The sequence below is a fragment of the Equus asinus genome, chromosome 4, assembly GCF_041296235.1.
Source record: "Equus asinus isolate D_3611 breed Donkey chromosome 4, EquAss-T2T_v2, whole genome shotgun sequence".
Classification (NCBI taxonomy): domain Eukaryota; kingdom Metazoa; phylum Chordata; class Mammalia; order Perissodactyla; family Equidae; genus Equus; species Equus asinus.
Genome location: NC_091793.1, coordinates 35283589 through 35306071, shown reverse-complemented (window position 1 = coordinate 35306071; position 22483 = coordinate 35283589). Strand labels below are relative to the sequence as shown.

General features: G+C 40.5%; 1 protein-coding gene across 3 annotated transcripts in view; it reads right to left on the bottom strand.

The window, feature by feature from the left end:
• PLXNC1 (plexin C1) overlaps window positions 1-22483 on the bottom strand; it is a 141605-nt gene that overhangs the window by 60566 nt on the left and 58556 nt on the right. For all 3 annotated transcript variants that reach the window (XM_014841241.3, XM_044744568.2, XM_070507058.1), the window contains 5 exons: window positions 18152-18299; window positions 14740-14827; window positions 12627-12729; window positions 12385-12486; window positions 1977-2116 (listed from right to left, as the gene is read on the bottom strand). In XM_014841241.3, coding sequence (XP_014696727.1) covers window positions 1977-2116; window positions 12385-12486; window positions 12627-12729; window positions 14740-14827; window positions 18152-18299 — 581 coding nt within the window. The remainder of the gene's footprint in view (window positions 1-1976; window positions 2117-12384; window positions 12487-12626; window positions 12730-14739; window positions 14828-18151; window positions 18300-22483) is intronic.

Sequence of the window (22483 nt, the reverse complement as noted above, 5' to 3'; positions counted from 1 at the left end):
TTGCAGGCACGCTGCCTCTCAAGGAGGCTTTGGACTGAAAATGAACTGGGACTGTCCTGGGTGCTCCTGACAGCTGCAGGGCGTGCCCTCAACACCCCTCAGGAGTCAAAGCAAAGGCTTCTACGATATCCCCTGTGTAACCTGCAGCTCCCTCTGTGCATCACATCACAATGACCCTCCAGAGCACAAATCATTAAGACTGGGTTGTGTCTGAATAATGCTCAGTATAATTATGCTACATGAGACTCTGTTATTACTACCTAAAGGACACGTGCGTGGTTGCTAACTTTAATACACATATCCGTTAAGTAGTAATAATAGTTTCTAACAATAAGGCAAATTTAAAAAACATTGGAATCAGTTTGTACCTACAGTACCTCCGATTTACATTCTAAGGTTTACATTCAGAGCCAAGCTCTAGGAAATTCATCGTAAAATGGCTGATCATTAAAATTCAAACTTGTTTATTAATTTTGGAAGAAGACAGAAATGTGCGTCTCATTCCACTAATATTTTCGTATTTAAAAAAATAGCATATTAAAAGAGTTTGGGATTGCGGCGTGAACTCAGAGATAAGATTAACTGGGTATTACGTTTACTGCTCATGAACTTGGGTTCGCCACACAGATGTGGTTACTGGAATGCTACATGCAGAAAGGTCTCGTAGTCATTTAATTTAATAACTGCGATATCTCAAGACACATTCAGAATCGAAATGAGAGCATAAAGTCAGAAACAGGGTAATGCTCTGCAAAACTACTTATTTTCCAGTGAAGTTGATTGCCTTTCAGTGAACACACAGGTGTCTAACTTCACAGATTTCGCCACACAAAATGAAAGATTTTTGCAATACGGTAGTTAGCCAGGATAAATGGCACAAAAATACCTATGTTGCATAGATACAGCCACTAATGTGTGCTTGATAATTCTGGTAAACAGCAGAACAAAAGAAAGCCACCGATGAGCAGCTTTCTCCATCAGGATGGCAGACATCCCAAATTTACTGCTAGGAGGGGAAGAGGACGGAAGTTATATGCAGCTAATGAATTAAAACAGAAAATTTAGTAAATAAGTGTGGCAGGTTAAAATGCTGTACAAATCTGTGTTAGTAGTTAAAAACCAAAACACTACACTTCAGCAGATTGTCTTCAATACATTTCCATGATGAGAACAAGCTCAGTATTATCCTTCATGTCAACCATAACATCTTTTACTTCAAATTAGCCCAAACTTATAAAAGCTAACAAGCAGAAAACTCAAATTTTCTATTGTGTTATTATTATTACATCTCTTTGGGGGAGGGTAACATTTGCACAAGGATGTCTGTGAGACACTGAAATTACTTTGCTCTCAAAGTTTCACTGAAAGGATGAGTTAGGGGAAAAGAAACCATAGAAATAATGATGCTCAAGTGGCACACTGACAAGATATTTGTGTTGAGATGTTTTGTTCTTTTTTTCCCCCCACTACTAATATATGTTCCATTTAGTTATCATTTGAGGCTGAAATCAATCCAAAAAAGAGAAGGCTACACAGAGTAAAATGGATCAGGAAGTTTCTTTTTTCAACTTTGGGTAATATATTGGAAGAACTGCCATATTTTCCCATCAATTCTGAGGCAGTCAACTATTTTTCTAAGCAGATCATCTTCAAAATGATGTTTTCTACTCAAAATACTTGATTTTGTTAATGAAAACAAATCAAGACCCCAAACAGACAACAGCCTGAAATTATTGTGTACTGAGATTTTGGGGGTAACACGGGACAGATTCTCTCACAATTAACTTCAAATATATTGTTCGAATTAACTTACTTATTGAAATTGTGTTACATCAAATATGCAGACTAATTGGCCCACGTTGGCACATGGAAATAATTTGACTATATCAAGATTATAATCACAGTGACATTCCTTTGGCATAAGTTTTAGCTTTTTACTATATTACCATAAATAAATTACTAATATTTCAACTCACACATCCTTATCACAAGTACTGGTTCCTTTCAGGATCATTGTGATGTTAGATGCCTGGGTAAAGTTTGCTCCTGTGACCGTCACATTACTTTTCCCTAAGGTTGATATCTTTTGTGGCTCAATGGACCTAACGTAGAAGACCTATTGGAAAGAAAAGATTAAAACACAAAATCAAAGCTAAGAAATGGCATTGTTCCAAAAAATCTGTTTATGTGCTACAGTTCGAAGAAATCACTGGGAAATTACAACATTTTGCAAACACAAGCAGACAGTGTTTAATGAAATCAATGAATTCGAGGAAGAGTGCTGAAGATTCATGTCTCTCAACATGCGACAGCATGAGGTCAAACCAATTAGTCTTTGTCTCACAAGACAGCTGAAAACACAGTTGAAGAGTCTGACATTCTGTCTGAAGAGTGAGATATCACGAGAGTCTTAAAAATGCTCACTGCCTTACAGCCTCTGGAGGCTCACAGGATAACAAAATGAAGGAAGAGACAAGGAGTCCACTGACCGTAGGCCAACCACAGACTCATCATTAAGTTGGAATAAATGTCATTCTGGATAAATTTAATTCCCAAGAAAGCAATTCCTGTGTTTTGTTTGTTTCAGTTAGGCTATTTGAATCAAGGAGGATCCCGCAGGGAAAAAACCTTGAGAGATCAATTAGTTTAGTCACCGAATAACAAGTAGTTGGATGCCTAAACCATTGTGGCCAACGGTTTCTTCTCCACAGCTTGCAGGTATCATCATCTCCTCCTTGGTACCCATTACAAGTTTTATCAGGCCTTTCTTTATCAAGAAAGTTTCCCTTAGAATCACCTGATACCTGGCCTCAAACTATGGAGGCTCATGCACCTTACTTCACCATTTGCAAAGTTGAATCAAATTCCCCTAAAAAAAAAGTCCTTTATTTGATGGCAAGAATATTTTCCCTTTCAAAGACAAAACAATTCTGATTTCTTTCACTTTTTCTCCTACTGTTGATTATTTTGATCATTTTGTTGTCCTTTTGTAGACCATTTCCAGCAAGTTTGTATTCTACAATATGGCAACCAAAACAGGACGCAAGTTTCGAAAGTTCTGGCCAATATAAAGTGCAGCAGATCTTTAGCATGAGTGAATTTCATACTCATACTCTTGACATTTGAAAACAATCCCCAGATCCAGAGACACATAATCACTGAAATTTGGCTAAGCCATAAATGCCAAGTGTATCCACTTATAGGATAAGGTCTAGGAGGAAGCCACTTAAGACACTGGGAGAGCTTCAGACATGTCCACACCTGCCTACCACCTGCTTCTTGAAGGAGCCTAGTATTCTCTGCTCCTTTGTACGTGTAACGCTCACCATGGCACTCTGGTCGGGCTGCTGGCACTGACCATTCTGCTGGAAAAAAAAAAAAAAGGGACGTTCTATCACTCTGCTCCTCGGCAAACACAGGCGCTATGTGATAGGGCAGTCACCATCACTCATTATCACTAAGCATTTGTTTTGCAGATTGAGGTAAATTCATCGTTAATGTTATCACAGCAATGATGGAGTGTGACAGAGAAGTGATTTTGGTGGAAAATTTATTTTAATCACTTAGTAAAGGACTTTAGCCCAGTATTTATAGAAGAATCACGAAGGGTCTGAAAGGGTCACTTTAATTATCCCGTTATACGGGACTGCATTTTATGGGGGAAATTACCTGCAAGAGCGGTACTTGGAATGGGGGGATTAGCCAAGAGTTCAAGACAAATCCCTTGCAAATGTCAAGTGTGTGTCGGATACCAAAAGGCTTAGTCTTTGCTCTGACACGGTGACAGCTAAGTGAACAAGTATTTACGGAGCACCGACAGGGTCCCTAGGACAGCACTAGGTGTTGTGGGGGACACACAGTTTACGTGTGCACTACATTAGGAGTTGGTAAACGACTGGATTTGCCTGTAGGAAGCCAGATCCAATCCATTGCTTGTTTTTATATGGTTCATGAAAAAAATGTCAAAAGAAGAATATTCCATGACACGTGAAAATACATGAAATTCAAATTTCAGTGTTCCTAAATAAAACTTTTTTGGAACACAGCCACGCCCATTCATTTATGTATTGTCTGTGGCTGCTTTCGCACTACAGCGGCAGAGCTGAGTAGCTGCGACCGAGACCACATGGCTTGCAAAGCCTAAAATATTTACTGTCTAGCTCTTTGTAGAAAAATTTTGTGATCCTACAGCAGAGGAGTCCATTGTCTTCCTAGGGGGACAAGATAAATGGTGTGTTTGTAAACCTCAATGCAGACGCATATTTACATACCAGTCAACTACGATTCCCAGGTTTCTTTCTAGATAGCCCATTGCTTCCTATATTTACACTGTTGACATCTGCTCAAGCAAAATTTTCAAACGTGCCAAATAAATGCTGCTTCTCTAGTTTCAGCAGAGGATAAAGAGAGCCTTATAACTAATGTATGAAAGATTTTTAAGGGAGTTATATTTTGCTCTTTAAATGGCTCTACAAACACCATCAGAGGACCTGCCATGGCGCCTTAAAAACTTTTTTAGACAGTCCTGCTACTTCAAAGGATGTCATTTTAAAATCTTATTGTCTAGGGAAGTTTCCATTGGCTGTTGAGGATGGAACCCAGTCCTGCCTATCTCCTGAAGGCAGATGCTTTTCAAAGAGGGTCAGATTAGCCCAGCCACCTTTGTTTCCTGAAGAACCTCTGCTAATCTTAATAAGTGAGTCCAAGAGCTCTCAAGAGGACCTCATTAAATAAACGGTGCAGGTATCAAAAAAAAAAAAAAAAAAAAAAAAGAGAGAGAGAGAGAGAGTAGCTATATGGCTGTACTATCTGGCTGCAACAATTCCTAGAAATATAACATTTTCTATTTTTACCGATAAAGATCTTTAAAAATCCAGTACAGACCAAGGCAAAGAATGATTTCCCCACAAATATTCCACACGCTCAATATTTTAGATCTATTTTCGTATTTTAATTAAGAGTTAATTCACAACCTGGCATGAAGTCGTGGACCCCACAAGCTTACACACAGAAGGGGGTGGTTAATGTAAAAACATCACCTTGCTCTATTCAAAGAGACAATTACTTAGAGCCCTACAGTGAAATTCCTCCCTCATCCTATGCCCAGGATTTCCAGATATCAAATCAAAATACCATCGACTGGAACCCTCACGGCCCTGTGCTGTCCAGCACTTAACCTCAGAATAGCCCACTTCCTGTCAGCTACATTTTAAAAACTTGAGTTACTTGTAAATGGCTGTACAATTTTAAATTATTTAACAAAATACTATGAACTCTCTTCACTCACAAGTTTAAATCACTCCCTGTTTTGTATAAGAAAGCATACGAGAAACTGGCTAATTGAGTGATTACAAAATACTCAACTGTTTTCATTTTTTTAAAACTAAGTGATTATAAGATATTGGAAATAACACAACCACTAAGAAATAGTTCTCTTCAAAAAGGTCTAAGAGAGGATTACTCCTGACAGTAAGAATACCTTTTGTGAAGTCTGACATCAACACAATTCAAATTACCATGACATTAATGGAGAAAATACTGCTATGATTGAAAAGAATATCGGAAAGAGGTACATGAGAAAGGCTCAGTTTATTAAGACCAAATTGTACTCTACTAATGTGTTCAAAAAAAAAAATCTGAATATAGCAAAGTTCTCTGTAGGCCTGGATCTGAATCAACACTCAATAAAACGTCTCTCAGATTTTCACTCTTGAAATTGGTTCAAACGGGCCTGGATAAAAAGTCACATGGATTCCAAACCAGCTGGAAATCTGAAACCAAAGGACATTAGAGCGATGAAAGGCAGCACAAACTAATTAAAGGAAAGCGTCCTGTAGGGCCCTACAGGGGTGAATATTTGGTTCAGAATTATTTAACATCTTTATTAATGACTGAGAGGGACGGAAGTAATATATTAATGAAATGTATAAATTGAGAAGAGTGGTAACCAGCAGTGGAGATAGTAAAGTGTAAGAGGAGGTGAGAGATGGAAAGAAAATAGCAAAATGCAATCCCACCAAAGAAAAATTAGAGCGTTCAATGGAACAAAAAGGGTATCCCTTGGACGCTCAGCCCCCAGGCTCCTTCACGGGGACACTGGTAGAGGCCCCAGGAAACTTTGGATGTAACTTCTAGTTGGTCCCAGGAACTGCCAAGAGTTAGAATGCCTACTGAGAGAGGCCTGGATACCAGGGAGAAGGTAACAGGAGAAGGCCTTGTGCTCAAAGGTCAAGGCTGGCTTCTCCGACCTAGGGACTCTAAAGTGAGACTGACAAGGTCAAGGGTGGGGCTGCGAAGGCCACTCCATACAGTTGTCACTCTGGGTCACTGAACCTTCAGACTGCAGCTCCTCAGAACTGGACTGGGTGACCAGGACTCTGTGACCAAGGAAGGCAGCTCTTCCCCTCCAGTAGAGACTCCTGATTGCAAATTAAACCCAGCCACTCAAAATCCACCCTCGGCCAGATTTCCACTTCAGCAGGAGATTCTTGCTGCTCCACTCTCCTAAGGGCCTCAGTTCTCCTCTCAAGGCCTCTCCTGCTCTCCCAGTCTTGGAGAAGACACCAGCCTTGCCTGGGTCTGACTCCTTCAGTCTGACACACCCCAACCTACCCCTCTCTTCTCGAGGCTTTGACGCTCATACACTCCCCTCACAGCCTGCCCAGGTTGGAGGTCTTTGTCCCACCCCACATCTGCGGCACAGATGAGGCAGGCTTTGCCAGCCTAATGCCAAGAGAAGCCAATATTAGGTTTCTCCCTCCTGGACTGACTTTTATCATCCCTATTACACGGTTTAACACTTGTTCAATTGAGGTCATATAGCATAGAGCAGTGGTTGTAACAGTGGGCTCTGGAGTCAGACTGCCTGGGTTCAAATCCTTTGCCTATCATTTATTACCTATTTACCCTCTGCAAGCCAACATTTCTTTGTCCATAAAATCAGGAAAATAAGTCCATCGTGAGGCTTAAATAAAAAGATCCTCTGCGCTCTGGATATAGCATAGGCTCAACAAATATTAGCTACCACTACAATTTAGTACATTCTGGCATTCCTTCTTATATATTCTTCTGTTGGGCACACTCACCTGCTTCATGAAAATGAATCTTACTTCCTCCAAAATATAAGTTCTACAACGTAAGCTCCATAGGGTACACATTTTGCCTGCCTGTCTAGCACAGAGCAGGGTTCAATAAACACATTTTGAATGAATGAATCAACGAACAATCGGAAGCGAATCTCACAGCACCTAGCACAGTGCTAGGCCCAAAGAAGCTACTCAACAAAGTATCTATTAACCCAGGTATATATTAAACTTCATTTCACTTTTAAAGGCAAGGTCGCTGAAGGGCCAATTTGGATTGCTTTTGAGAAATTTAAATGCACATTCAAAAGTGGCAGAGGAAGAGAAGAGCAGGTACAAAGAAGAGAAAGAAAGAACAATTTGAATATAAATTCCTCGAGAGCAGGAGCCACGGCTTTGTACGGTGTCTTTCTACCCTACAGCGATAAGTCTATTGTGAAGAATAACAAATATTAGAACAACATCATATCATAGATCTTCACACCTTTCCTTGAGAACAGGAAAGAGAGGGCAGTCACCTCTTCTCTCAGCAGGTGGGGGCACCAGATATAAGACTGCTAAAAGGAAATGAAGTTAGGGCAGGTGACAGGGCCAACCACCGACTCAGAGAGAGACCAGCCCTCATAGCTGAAAATGCTTCTTATCCAAAGGGCAGACATCAGTTTTTGAGTTCGTTTCCTTATTTGGGTGATGCTTTTCCTTAATGCAGCTTTCCTGGTAAATGACAGCATAGGTTTTCAGGCCAGAGTATAGGGACGGGTCATAGGGTCATGAAACAGTGTGAAGGCAACAGGTCCAAACTGGGATTGAACCAGGAAGCCTGTCTCATAAGTACCACGTCCTTGGCTGAGCAAATTCCTAATTAAAAAAATAAAATGTCATAAATCAGAACTATGGACAGATGAGACTAAAAAAAAAGTCTTCAATAGCATTCTATTGCTACTGGAGAACAAAGTCAAAACTCCTAGGCCTGGTATGTAAGGCCTGTAGTTGCAGGCTCCAGGGTCCTTTCAAACTTGCGTCCCATAATTTCCTGCATCCTTCTGCTCCAGCCAAATTGATTACTTGGGGTCTCCTATAATGGGTGTCCTGGAATTTTCTGGTGCGCCACTATGCTTTTGCTTATGCTAGTCGCTTTGCCTAGAATACCCACTCCTCCGTCCCCACGTGTCTGGATGCTTCTCGTCCCTCAAAGGTCAGCTGAAACTCCATCTCTGTCAATCAATCCATCCATCAATCAAAGACTTAACCAACCACACTGATTAAGTGTGTTTAACTGCCAGGCACTGGGTTTAAACAAACAGGAATGACTAGGACAAGGCCCCAGGCACAGAGAGGCTCTCTGGGTTTGTATACTTTCTGGTACTTTCCCTATGTTAAGGTTTTTTATCTTGTATTCTCATTTATGTACTCATGTAAAAGATTCTTGAAACTGATTCATTTGTGTCCTCCTCATGGTATCCATGGAGCTCAGTATGATGGCATCTCCCTGGTGCTCGATAGATACCTGTGGGAAGAGTCAAGCCAAGCTCAGCATCATGAAGCTTAAGATTGGTCTGCACCGTTCACATCTCGTGTCCCCAGTACCTGGCACAAAGGAAGCACTCAGTACCATATGTGATGTGGGAAGATGCCTTGAAGAAAGCTCTTAATGGCTTTTCTGCTAAGACAAGAGTGTTTGGTGCTTTATTCATGGGCAACACAAGGACCCAAACTGAAACCTTGGATTTACATGTTCCACATGATAATGAAAGACAGCAGTGTTTCACAGAGCATGAGAAATATCTCCTGCAACAAATAATACTCCATTCCTTATCAACCAAAATTGAGATTCTGCTCTGAATTTTATATTTGAAGACAAAATTTCAGTATTAACAAAATGTCTTCCTTCAAACTAAGAAGGGTCATCCACAGAAGCATGGAAGCTAAGTCTGGGCTTTTGTTTATTTCAGCCTCTTCCTGCTTTCTTGGTAACCCTGGTTCTTTTAATCACAGTGTCAAAGGTCAAAGCATGCAGGAAGACACAATACAAGAAAACAGGATGCAGAGACTTTATTTTTTTTCTTTAAAATAAGAGAAATTTAAAAAGCCATCGCCTGGGCCACTACTCAGCAATAAAAGGAATAAACTATTGCTACGTAAAGGAACTTGGATGAACTTCCAGAGAATTATATTGAGTTAAAAAGGCCAAACCCAAAAAGGTTCATCTGGGTGATTCCATTTATACAAAATTCTTGACGTGATGAAATTATAGAAATGGAGAACAGATCAGTGGTGGAGAGTCAGAGATGGGGAGTGGGAGGGAGGAAGGAAGTGGGTGTGGCTATAAATGAGCGACCTGGAGGAACCTTGAGGTGACACAGCTGTTCTGCATCTTGGCTGTTGTCATTGTCAATATCCTGGTTGCGATATTGTGCACTACTTTTGTAAGATGTTACTATTGGAGAAAACTTGGTAAAAGATACATAAGATCTCTCTGTACCATTTTCTTACAACTAGAGGTGAATCTACAGTTATCTCAAAAAGCTTAATTTTTTCCAAAACAATCTTGAAAAAGAAAAGCAAAGTTGAAAGACTCACACTTTCTGATTTCAAAACTTATTACAAAGCTACAGTAATCAAAATGGTGTGTTATGGGTATAAAGACAGACATATAGACCAATGGAATAGACAGCCCAGAAATAAATCCCTGCATATATAGTTAAATGATTTTCGACAAGGGTGTCATGACTATTCAATGGGGAAAGGACAGTCCTCTTCACAAGTGATTTTGGGAAAACTGGATATCCACATGCAAAAGAATCAAGTTGGATCCTTAGCTTACACCATACACAAAAATTAACTCAAAATGGATCAAAGCCCTAAATCTAAGAGTTAAAACTATAAAACTTTTGGAAGAAAACATGGGGGGAAAGCTTTAAGACATTGGATTTAGCAATGATTTCTCAAATATGGTACCTGAAGAACAGGCAACAAAAGAAAAAAATAGATAAATTAGCCTTCATCAAAATTACAAGCTTCTGTGCAAAGGACACAACCAACAGAATGAAAAGGCAACCTACAGAATGGGAGAAAATATTTGCAAGTCATATATCTGATAAAGGGTTGATATCCACAATATATATGGAACTCCTACAACTTGACAACAACAAAAACATCCAACAACCTGATTAAAAAATGTGCAAGGACTTGAATAGACAGTTCTCCAAAGAAGATATACAAATGGCCAACAAGCACATGAAAAGATGCTCAATATCACTAGTCATTAGGGAAACGCAAATCAAAACCATAATGAAACACCAGTACGATGGCTATCACGAAAAAACCAGAAAACAACAAGTGTTGGCGAGGATGTGGATTGGAATGCTTGTATACTGTTGGTGGGAAGGTAAAATGGGAGAGTGCTATGGAAAACAGTATGGTAATTCCTCAAAAAATTAAAAATAGAATTACCATACGATGTAGCATTCCACTTCTGGCTCTGTACCCAAAAGAATTAAAAACAGAGTCTTGAAGTGATATTTGTACATTCATGTTTATAGCAGCATTATTCATAATAGCCAAAAAGTGGAAGCAACACAAGTGACCATAGACAGATGAAGGGATAAACAAAACCTGGTATATGCATACAGTGGAATATTATTCAGCCTTAAAAAGGGAATTCTGATCCATGCTACAAAATGCATGAACCTTGAGGAGATTACGTTAAGTGAAATAAGCCAGCCAGGAAAAGACAATTCTTGTATAATTCCACTTTATGAGGTACCTACAGTACAGCCATGTGTCGCTTGATGGGGATACATTCTGAGAAATAAGTCCTTAGGAATTTTGTCGTTGTACTAATTTTATGGGCCCACCGTTGTATATGTAGTCCATCATTGACCAAAAACATCGTTATGCGGTGCGTGACTGTGATCAAATTCATAGAGAAAGCAGAATGCGGGCCGCCAGGAGCTGGGTAGACGGCAAAATAGTTCCTGGTCGATGGGTAGAGTTTCAGTTTTGCAAGATGAAATGTGTTTTGGGGATGGATGGTGGTGATGATTGCACAACAGTGTGAAGGTACTTAAGGCCACTGAGCTGTGCACTTAAAAACTGTAAAGACGGTAAATTCTATGCTATGTGTGTTTTACCAAAATTTAAAAAAAACTGAAACAACAACAAAGAGAAGTTTAGTTTTTAAAAAAGCCACTACCTCCTTGATCCAAATTCCTGTTGCTATGCCTTAGTTTTATTTACTACCGGGAAGAGAAAAGTAGCCACCACTTAATAAAACCTCAAAGACTTTCAAAGCCTGGAGATATTGGCACACAGGCTTTTTTCATGCCTTTAATTAACTTCATAATGCATTTTGGTTCCCATTCCCTCGCCTGGTACTTAATTCACCTAAAGTTACTATCAACTTTTCAGTCGTGATTAAAAATGTGCTACTTATTACTATTGACACTTGACCTTAAATAACAGCAAATGGATAAATCAAAGCCACAGATTAGCCATGAAATAGAAAACTGAGTCTTTAAAGGAAAAAACATGCTGTCTTTAATTTGTCTGCTCCCCCTAGACCCCAAGGTTAATGGGAGCAAGAACTTGTCCTTTCATTGCTTTCCGTAGTAGATGCTCAATTAACTCCCAGATGAAACCAGCACTTCCGGGCTCTCTAAGCACAGCCACCATGTTCTGCCTGGAAATGTTTACACTGTCACATCTTCTGTTTTCAAACATGTCTGTTAGTTGAGCTTGGTGGTTCACTATGAAGAAAATAAGAGGAATTTCCAAGGAAATTTCATGAAAAATAACCACTTTTGAAAAGCGGAGAGAAATGCACCTTTATTATATAGAAACAACTCTGTTTTGGCACTATTCACTACTGGGTAGATTGTCTCTACAAAGTAAAGAAAATCCAAACGAGGTTAGTTTGCATACTTTGCATAGACTCTCTCCTACACATTACCCCCAGAAATGCAACCATAATACGTGGTTCGAATTGAAATCCCCTCTGTGCTGTGTGCTATATTTCCTTCTAACTCTCCCCAAGTGAGCCACAAAGTCACCTTTAAAATTTTACTCTTACCGGAACATCATCATTTTTCATAATTACAGATTTTTAATTTCTTTAATATGAGTGTGCAGCCTTTGATGTATTGAGCCAATTAAATGAAACTTGGTCAAAAAACCAAAGGTAAAAAAAGGGAATTTTGGTAGAAAGTAAAAAAGGGAATTTTTAAAAGGAACCCAAAGTAGTGGTTGTTGCTGTCATTTAAAGGGGGATTTTTCCATTATCGATACAAAAAGAGGGGCTGACCTGCAACCCCTTCTTGGTTCTGTCACTCTTATTCTCCTTGAGTCTTCCTCCTCCTGCTGTCTCGGGTGGGATCCACTTCCCAACAGCAACTTGGCAGAGCGTCTGAAATTAAGAATATTCCTTCAACACCCAAAGAGCTGGGAAATTCAGAGTTTGAAGAGAACACAAAAGACAGGCTGGGATGGGCAGTCACAAATATTTATTTTTGGTTAAATCTTATAGTACCAAAAATGTCACTTTACCTGGTCTCTGTTGTAATCAGAAGGGTCACAAGCTCTGAAGGGGTGGATACACCGTCTCTCACTTTTACACCAAGCACAGCCAGTTCCAATACACACTGCGCATCTGGCAACACGGAAAACCAACTTAATGCCTACAGTTTTAGGAAAATGTTCATACCCTAGAATTTTCCTCTGTGATGTGGCGTGCAAGCATTTAAAAGAAGAAGAAAAAAATCCCCGGACAGACTGTGAGGAGCCCAGGGATGGAGAACAGTCCTTTGAGGCTGGGGATGGAGCACTGACTTTGTGCCCCGCTCGGGGCAGCCCTCGGGCTGATGGACTGTCATCCCACCTGCAGGGGTGTTGCCATGGAAACCTGAAGCTGGGGTCACCTGCTGCGCTGGTAGGTAACAGGAACCCGATGAATCTGTTTCTGAATCCAGTTCTGCTATTTGTCTACACTCCCGTAAGTCTCGCTCTGGAGGCTGAGCCCCTCTCCTCCCCCCAGATCAGCAGGCCCTCACTCCCTGGAACGGGTAAGACCGCAAACTGCCTCGAAGATGCGAGACCAAAAGGGTTATCTGGCAAGCAGAGCGAACGGGTGCCAGTGTTTGCTTTTTAATCGAATTAAGGAAGAATTGTGTCTACTAATCAAATAATCTATCATGCATGGCTAACAGCGGAGGACTTGAAAATCACTTATTAGGATAATTGGAGTTAAAGAAGGAATGATAAAAATGGAAATCGAGGTTGGTCTGGAAACGGAGCCAAGGGAGGCCAGGAGAGGTCTCAGCCGGGAGGATGGTGAGAGGACCCCATTTGTCTTTTATATACTCTTCAAGAAATGCCCAAGCATTCTGAGATTCTGACCTATAGAAACAGCAGTTTCAACGGGAGAGAAAACAGACTCGCTTAAGTGTTTACCTGGCCACCTATGTGCACAAGTTTGTGATTTGTACTCCATTGTTACCCCTCAGGTATGAGCACCATACTGAGTGCTTTTTGAAGGGAAGTGGGTGCCCAAGGAAAGGCCACGCGCCCTCTGGGGAGCCCCGGGTCTCAGGTCTGCTTCTGAATTATGTCATAATTGTGGCCCCTGAGGCAAGTCACTTCCTTTCCTCTTGCCTTGACAATGGGGATGGGGGAGCTGCATTACGTTTAAACTTTCTTTGAGCTCTACAATTCTATTTACCTCTCCCCTTTTTCCCCATTTTCATGGACTTCTGAGGCTTCTTCTATCAGGTTTGGATTTTTCCCTCCCTAAATTCATTGTTTATTAGAAATAACCGAACTCAATCCTTCTTTCAAAGTGCCTTGGTGGTAAAGCTGAGGTCCGGGGGCTCCTGTTCTAATAGCTGTAGAGGGGCCTCCCAACTCAGTTTCCAGATAGAATTCATCTCCCCATAGAAAAAATGGTTCCCAGGCCAGGCCAAAAGAAATTGACATCTGGTACTCATACCACTCAATGAACTACAGAATCACTAATAATACAGCTTCCCATTGTTTCCATGGGAACCTCCATCCCATCTTCCCACTGGAAAATCAGGAATCTGAGAAATATATTTCCTCTGTCTTCTCTGTGCTTTAGAAGCGAGGAGTGAGGTGTGTCCCTAACTCAAAGGGATCCATAGCTCTCAGGGACAAAGGTGGTGAGAAAAAACAGAGGGGAGGGGAGGAGACAGAATGAACATGTTCTTCTGATGAAAGAGATTTCATCTGGTCCTTTTCCTTGAGTATGACCTCCCCTTATCTCATGCTCACATCCTCTCCCAGAGCCCAAATTCCCAAAGCCATTCTGATCAGAGGGGATCCCAGCAGCACCTCTTCTGCTGTACTTACTTCAAGGCCACCCCCCCCCCCCCCCCCCCCCCCCCGCCGTCTTGGGAAAATGGATTTCCCTGTTGGGAGGAACACTTAACACAGCTGTGTGCTCCTTAGCTGCTCTATCTTGCTTAGGGCTTGAACGAGCTCGCTGATTGGCTGAGGGGCCTTCCTATCTCCTTTTAGGTCATGCTCCAAAAGGCACTGTGGGAAGTTCTACTCCACAAAAGAGTTCTTCAGCAAAGTGAGGAGTAAAGCAAATCAATAAATTAAAACCAATGAGAGAATATTTAAATTTCAAATAAAATCTTACTCTCTTAATGATGAGCAGTTGGTAAAGTTGAATCTTTTTGATAAATGCCAAGCATCGAAGGAAAACGTCACATTGACGACTAAAGCATCTGGAGCAAAGGGGGGAAAAGAGTCATTTATGGTGCAATCCCGCTACCGTCAAGCAAAGCTGTAAATGCTGAAAATAAATATTTTTGCTTCCTCCTCGGGGAGGAGGGGAGGGTGTGCCAGCTGTTTGCTAACATTTCAATCAGTATGTGGTTCCTTCCCCGTGGGCCAGTCACGTCAGGCAGCCAAAGTGTACAGCGCAAACCTCTAAACAGAGCCAGGCCCACCTCGCGTTCCAGGCCTCCCACGGATAATCACTAGGAAAAAGCCATTTTACAGCTCATTTACACCTCACATTCTCCCCGGGATCACTATCTCAGCTTGTAATTGGCCACAGCATAAGAATGAAACAAGTCACCCAGCAAGAAGTGCCTAGAACATGATCACCAGAATGTTAGGAAGGAAATTCTGCAGCTTCAGAAAAATCCGCACTTCAAATATTTACCTACCAATCTCTAAAGGGTGGCTCCCATGGGCTGGGATCCATGATCTTCTTGGAGTCAACTGTTGGCAAATCTATGATGAAGGTTTTCTTATTTGCTTTTGAAAACCTACCCATTGGTTAGAAGACCCAAAGGAATAAAGGAATAAGAAAGATAAAAACTGCTAAATTGGCGTTAGAAAAATGTTGTATTTCCTGTATCTCTTTAACTTACCTACTCTATCCAAGGTGATTCCCAACCCAACTGTCAATCAGAATCACTTGACATACTGGATTCCAGAGCCATGCTCCTAGGTATTCTGACTTAGGTGGCTTTGGGTGGGTCTGGGAATCTGTGGTTTATACTGCTCCCCACGTGATGACTGTAGACAGCCGGGTCTGGGTGCCACAGTCTGGAGCAGCACCTTTCAAATCCTGTTGTGTCCAGGGACAAGTGCTACTCTGTGATGTCTTTACTGTTACCCATTTTGGTATCAATATCATCTTCCTTTTATGAATTAATGGAGAGTGTAGATGATACTTTTCAAATGAAAGTCTTAACTTGATGAAATAAGAAGTTGGTCTAACTTTGTGGGCACCTCTAATTTTCTTACTGAAATTTTATTAGTGTGTGATTCTAAGTTTGAGAATCCTCACTTTAAGGTGCTTCTCACAGCAATAAAATTCATTCTGAAAGCTAGGATGCCACATCAAATTCTGCTCACATAACGTGGGTCTATGTGAAATGATAATCTTCCGTTCTAAAGACAAGGAGCTTTGGAGGGCTGGCATGGCCTTTCACCAAGAGTATTTGAACAGACACTGATACATGTTAGTAGAAAAAAACACATGGATAGTAAGCACTAAGGGGTTCCCCGTGAAAATCCACGTCAATGGAATCCACAAGTGTCCAGTGATGAAGGCTCGCAAAAGTTGTACTTTTCTGAGTATCAACTGTGCATAAAACACTATTGGGAAATATCTCAAGGAAATGAATACATATGGTCTCTGCTCTGGAAGCATTTACAGTTATTCTGGAAGAGATAAAATAGGTGAAAAAACACAACAACGACAGCACAGTCACCGAAATACCCTGGGAGTGGTTTGAGCCCCATGTAGCACCTGGGCACCAAGACTGGGGTGCCTGTTGGGGACCCAGGGGGTGCTAGAATGATGGGGACAGTTAGAGAAGAATCTGGCAAGGCTGTAGGGAAGAGGTGACACCCCCTGCAATGTTTCAAAGCAGAACGGCAACAGGATTTGGTGAAAGGAGTGAGGCCACCCTAGGCCGCAGACAAAGGTTCGGCAATGGCCATTGTCTGGCTGAATGTAACAGGGGAAGTGAGTGGGTTTGCCTGCTCAGAATATGCAAGGCATTCAGAGAAAAGGGCAGGCTAAGGTTGAGTGCAATTGATGGAGGCTCTAAAAGCAACCAACTGGCTTTACAAGATCTCAAATACTGCAGAAGCATATTTTATAGGTGAGCAAGATCTGCATTTTAATGACCAAAATTAACTAGAAGCCTATCACAAAGCCTGCATAGTGTGGACAAAGAGAAGCGGAAAACTGAGATCATTTTCCAAGCAAGTCAGACTCAAACAGCCACCACAAGCCCAGTGGCTGAGAGGCATTTCTAAAGCTCCGGTCTCTGGCCTGGTGCATTCAATTCCCTTTTGAGGGATTCAGGACTAATTGAGTAACACCAGCTCTCGCCACAAAACTCAGCTCCGTTATGATCTTCACCCATTCTAGGAGGCCTGCACCATGAACTTGACTTTACTTTTAGTCTTTCTCACCCAGAGGGACTCATGAATCCTCAGTCTGTCCATTGTAACTCCTAACCATCTCTGGAATCCATCCACTTCTCTCCACCGCCATCTGCCTCCAACTAGTCCAGCCATCACTGTCACCCTCACCTACATCACCACAGTAGCTTTCCTTCCATCTGATCTTTTGGGACTCTGTCCTTCCCTCCTCTAGCCCATTCTTCACCTGCAGCCATTCATTCATTCATTTGTTGGTTCAACAAAAATGTATTCACTGTAAATGGCTACATTGTGCCAGACACTTTCTGCCTTCTTTGGGATCCATTTTCTATCACTCTGCTTTCCACCTGTCCCTACCCCATTTGCCTTGGCCATATAGAACCTCCTTTGGCTCCTCAAACAAAGCTTTTTCTCACCTTCTGGCCATCACACTAGTTGGTCTCCGCCTAGAATACTATTCCCTCTCTTCTTTGACTGGCTCGACCCCACTCATCCTCCAGGAAGCTTTCCTTGTTGCCTCGCCACCTCCCCTCAAGTCCAGTTAGGTTCCCCATTCATGTGCTTCCCATGGTACACTACAGTCCCTGTATTTACACACTGCATTGTAACGAGCAGTTCCCTGGTCTCTACCCCAGGAGGCTATCAATACTGTGAGCAAGAACCAGGTCAGTCTTTTTTGGTCACTGTACCCCTAGCATCTAGCACAGTGCTGGCACATAGTAGATGTTCAATAAATACTTCCTGTATGAATGAATGAATGCAATGCACTTAAGATGATAGAACATTGGCCGTACTATTTTCTCATCTCACGAAGGGCATTCCTAGCTTTTCAGGTCTCTAAATTATCTGAACCATTTGGGTAGGGTCAGCTCAATGGTTCCTTGCTTTAGTCCACTCTCCTATCCAACTTACCCTCCTCTGTCATTCTCCAGTCATATGTGATAGTGGGGGCCTGCAGTTGTGGGATGAAGTACGTCAGAGGTGAGCAGAACCACCGGGAGAGGCAGGAAGCAGGGGACAGGGACACAGCGACTATTTAGATTCCTTGTCACTCTTCATGCTTCTTGGGCAACCTGAACTCAGGACGGTCTCGTGCCTTCTTTGCTTTCATACTAAAGCCCAGAATCGAGTCCACTTACCTTTGTCAGGTGATCTGGTGGGGATGTTACAGGTGCAGGTCTCGTTCCCCCGACTTTTACCCTTGCAAAGCTCCCTGGTGGAGTCCACGTTCCTCACCACACACTCTGAGTGTCTTGGAGAGAAGTTTCCCACCACGGTCACAGTAGTCTATGTAGGGAAGAAGATGACACAGGAACCAAATCACTATTTCTGCATCATTTCATCCATCCTAGAGCCTTAAGTGAATTCACTCTTTGACTTGCCATAAAAGGAGAATTTCTCAGATCGCTGATGGAAAGAAAAATGTTTTATTGGCTATTTGATTTGATCTTTTGTGAATCACATATTCATATCCTTGGACCATTTTTCTGCTTTGTGTATATTTTTCTTATCAATTTTAAGAGCGCTCTGTGTAGTATAGATATTAATCCTTATCTGTCATATTACTGACATATTTTCTCTAATCTACTGTTTGTCTTGCAATTTTGTGTGTGGTATCTTTCACCCTACACAATGTGTTTTTATGTAATCAAATACAGCGTTTCTTGTCTTGGTGATAAAGTTCTTCCCAAACTCTAGCTCATAGACAAATATAAAGTTGTTCCACTGTCTTCATTATTTTAATTTTTAAACATATATCTTTAAGCCATCTGGAATTTATTTTCATATATAATGTGAGATAAGGGTCCAAATTTATTTTTGTCCAGATAGTTAATCAGTTATGTCATAACCGTTTACTAAAAAAACTCTCCTTTTCCTACCCAACTAAAATACCACTTTTGTCATATATTAAATTACCATATATCTGGAATCTATTTCTGAACTCTGCACTGTTGCAATCATCTATTGATCTTCTTCTATTCCAATGCCATCAAGTTTTTGCTACTGTGACTTTAAATATATTTAATATCTGATAAGGCAACTCTCTCCTTACTTATTTTTATTTTCATAATTTTCTTAGCATTTCCTAGACATTATACTTCCATATGAACTTTAAGGTCATTTAACACAAATGGGTTGAGGAGACTGTGAGTTTAACTGGAATTGTACTAAATATATGGATTAATTTTAGAAGATTTTATATCTTTATGCTATTAAGTATTCTTATCCAAACATGTGATATTTTTTTCATTTGTTTCTGTTTGGTCCAGGGTTTATTTAAGAGGGTGTACCTTGATTTCCCAGGTGTTAAGATATATTTTTATCTATTTATTTCTTATTACTAATGTTATTATAGTTAAAGAAGGTGGTCTGTGAAATCTACTTTTAAGATTAGTTAAGAGTTTGTTTGTGGTCAAACATATGCTCAGATCGGGGGGAGGTGATGATGTGTGTGTGTGTACACAAAGGGACGCAAAAAGAAAATCCTGAAATCGTCCCCTAATTTTCCCAAATGAATCATCTAAAGGAACAAGGCAGCCAGTTCTTCTGTTGAAAAGAAAAATTTTCCCAGCACAAAAATGAAATGATAATTCTATGATGTAAGAGAGGTGTTAGCTGATGCTATGGTGGTAAGCATATGTCAAATATAAATGTATCAAATCAACATGTTGCACATTTGAAACTTACACAATGTTATATGTCAATTATATTTCAGTTAAAAAAAGAAAATGAAGATTAGCAAAAAACAAACACAAAAGAAAAGGATTTTGAAGGAATTAATATGCAAAGGTGGGCCCCTTTTGCACCAGTTGCAGGAAGGGGATCTGGTGGGAAGAAGGGCTAACCATGAGGAAGCTGGGAGCAGAGGAAGGGGTAACCCTGTCACCTATGATGGAGAGCTGTGGTCCCAGACAACCTGGGAGGTGGCCATCTTCTGTTATATTTCTGACCTCTGCGCAGACTTTCTGCAAGGCCAGCTAAGACTCTGCTGTCTCTCATCCTCTAATAAGTGTGCTTAGTCTATTCTAGCCCTGGGGTCACTCCTATCTTTCCATTTTCAAAAAAATTCTTTTTCTGGGCCACAGAATCATGCTGGAGAAGGCAAGTTCTTACAGTCCAACTTCAACTGGACTGAAGTCCAACCATCCCTATGGGATGTGAGCATAGTAATGAATCCCAAACCGTTCCCACTAGCTCGTCTTCAACAAATGGCTAAACTCTCATTCATGCTGCTTTCTTCAACCCAGCATTTATATCTGCACCACACACTTTAGCACATGATAACATCACATAGTATCTTGTATATGTATATGTCTTACATTTATTTCATTGCTCAAACAAGAAAACAGAAGTATCAAAGTTTTTTTAAATCCTATTTTCACCAACTGTTTTAAATTTTCCACACTTCCTTCTACTTCTCACACACATAGTTTTTATATAACTGTAATCATTGCATTAATTTATTGTATAAATATTTATCAACCACTTAACATGTGCCAAGTACTGCACAAGGAACTGAATACTTTAGTGAACCCAACAGCTGCAGTCCTTGCCCTCAAAGACCTTACAGTCTGCTAGGAGTATGGAAAAGAGCACCAGACTAAAACTGGAGTGCCATATAGTATTAAGAGATCATTAAGAGATGATAGAAGCTTAGGCTAAGATGGTACAGTGGAAATGGAAAGAGTGACAGATTCAAGATACCCTTTAGAGGTAGCTTGGGGCAGGATTGGAAGTGGGGCATGTGGATTTAGAGAATTTCGATGAGGAAGTGGATGGATGGAGATACCATATACTGCGATGGGACACACTGAGGGAGAGGCAGACTTTGGGTGGAAAAGTCAAGACTTCGGTTTTGGATGTGTTTAGTTCAAGATATTTGCATGATAATCAAGAAGATGTGAGCCTGGAGCTCAGAGGAGGCTGGTGATAAAGGAGACATGAACATATAGATGGTGTATAAAGCCCTGGGAGTGAATAAGATTGTCTGTGGATAAAGTACGTAGTCAGAAGAGAGGAAGAGCCAAAACTGGGTCCCAAACAACTCTAATATTTAGAATCAGAGAGAAAAGGAGCCAGCAAGGGAGGCTGAGGCATGGCCAAAGAGAGGAAGAGAACATGGAGAGGGCGTGCCCTGGAAGGCAATGGAAGAGAGAGTTTTAAGAATGCTGCCAATGGGCCTAGTAAGATGAGGACATATAGTGTCTGCTGGAATGGCTATATGGAGTTCACTCCTGCCTTTAGCAAGAGCAGGCTCAGGGAAAGAGTGGGACAGAAGAAGTTGGAGTTGATCTGAAAATAGGAGGTATTTTTCAGCTTTAAAAAGCTGAAGCCCAACACGAGAATCCTTATCAGGTTGCTGGCTCTTTCTTGAACTAAGCTGGATAAAGATGGAATGAAGACACAAAGGGTCAGACGAGATAGAGAGAAAGTTTGAATGTCAATTAGCTGGTAATGTTCTTGGGGCCAAAGAACATCTTGCTGCATAACATTCTATCAGGTCAACAGACCTTATTTTACCTAAACGTTCCCCTTAAGGCCAAACAGTTTGGCTATTTCTAGGGTTCTCATTCTATAAATGCTACTGCAACAGCATCTGCATGCTGATGGTTTTTCTTCTTTCAAGTTACTTCTTCAGAATTCTAAGTCTGGAATTAGTGCTTTAAATAGAATGAATATATTTATGACTTTTGAAACATATCACCAAATTGCCTTCCAAAAAGGTTAATTGGCATTGCCAACACTTGGTGTTAGCATATCTTATTATCACCTTAATTTGTATTTATTGGATAACTGGTGAAGTTGGACATTTTTCTGTGTCTGTGTCTAACTCTCTAAACCTCCTCTTGTGAGAATACATGCTTTTGCCCACTTTTTGGTGTCTTGATATTTTTGTTTTTAATTTCTCCTAGTTTTAATATCCTGCAATTAATACTTTGCCTGTTACAAATGTTCTGAAGTATGTGCTTTAGTTATCTATTATTGTTTGTCGTATAGGTTTTTTTTAAAGTAAGTATAGGAATTTTTTTTGTTATTACATACTATGTAGCTTCAGAGCTAAGAAAATTGTACTTCCAACTTACCTGATGCTCAATTCTATTTTCTGTTAGCTTTTTATATGAATTTTCTAATTAGCCTAAATTTATTTTTATATTTAATGTAAAATGTGAATTGTTTCCATATTGTAAGCTTATTTCAGCATCGTTTAAGAAATAATTATTTTATTTCCTCTTATTTTATGATATCGGATCTTTAAAATGTTACATCTATTTCTAAGCCTTCTACTCTATTCCGTGAATCTATTCCTATTTTTAAACCAGAATCATGGGTTGAATTATTGTCACTCTATATATGTTTACAATCATATGGAAATGGTCTTGCTTAAATAATTTTCTTTTTTCAAAATACATTTTGGATATTCTTGACTAGTTCATATTATTTTAGATAAATTTTTTTTTCTTCTTCTTCTC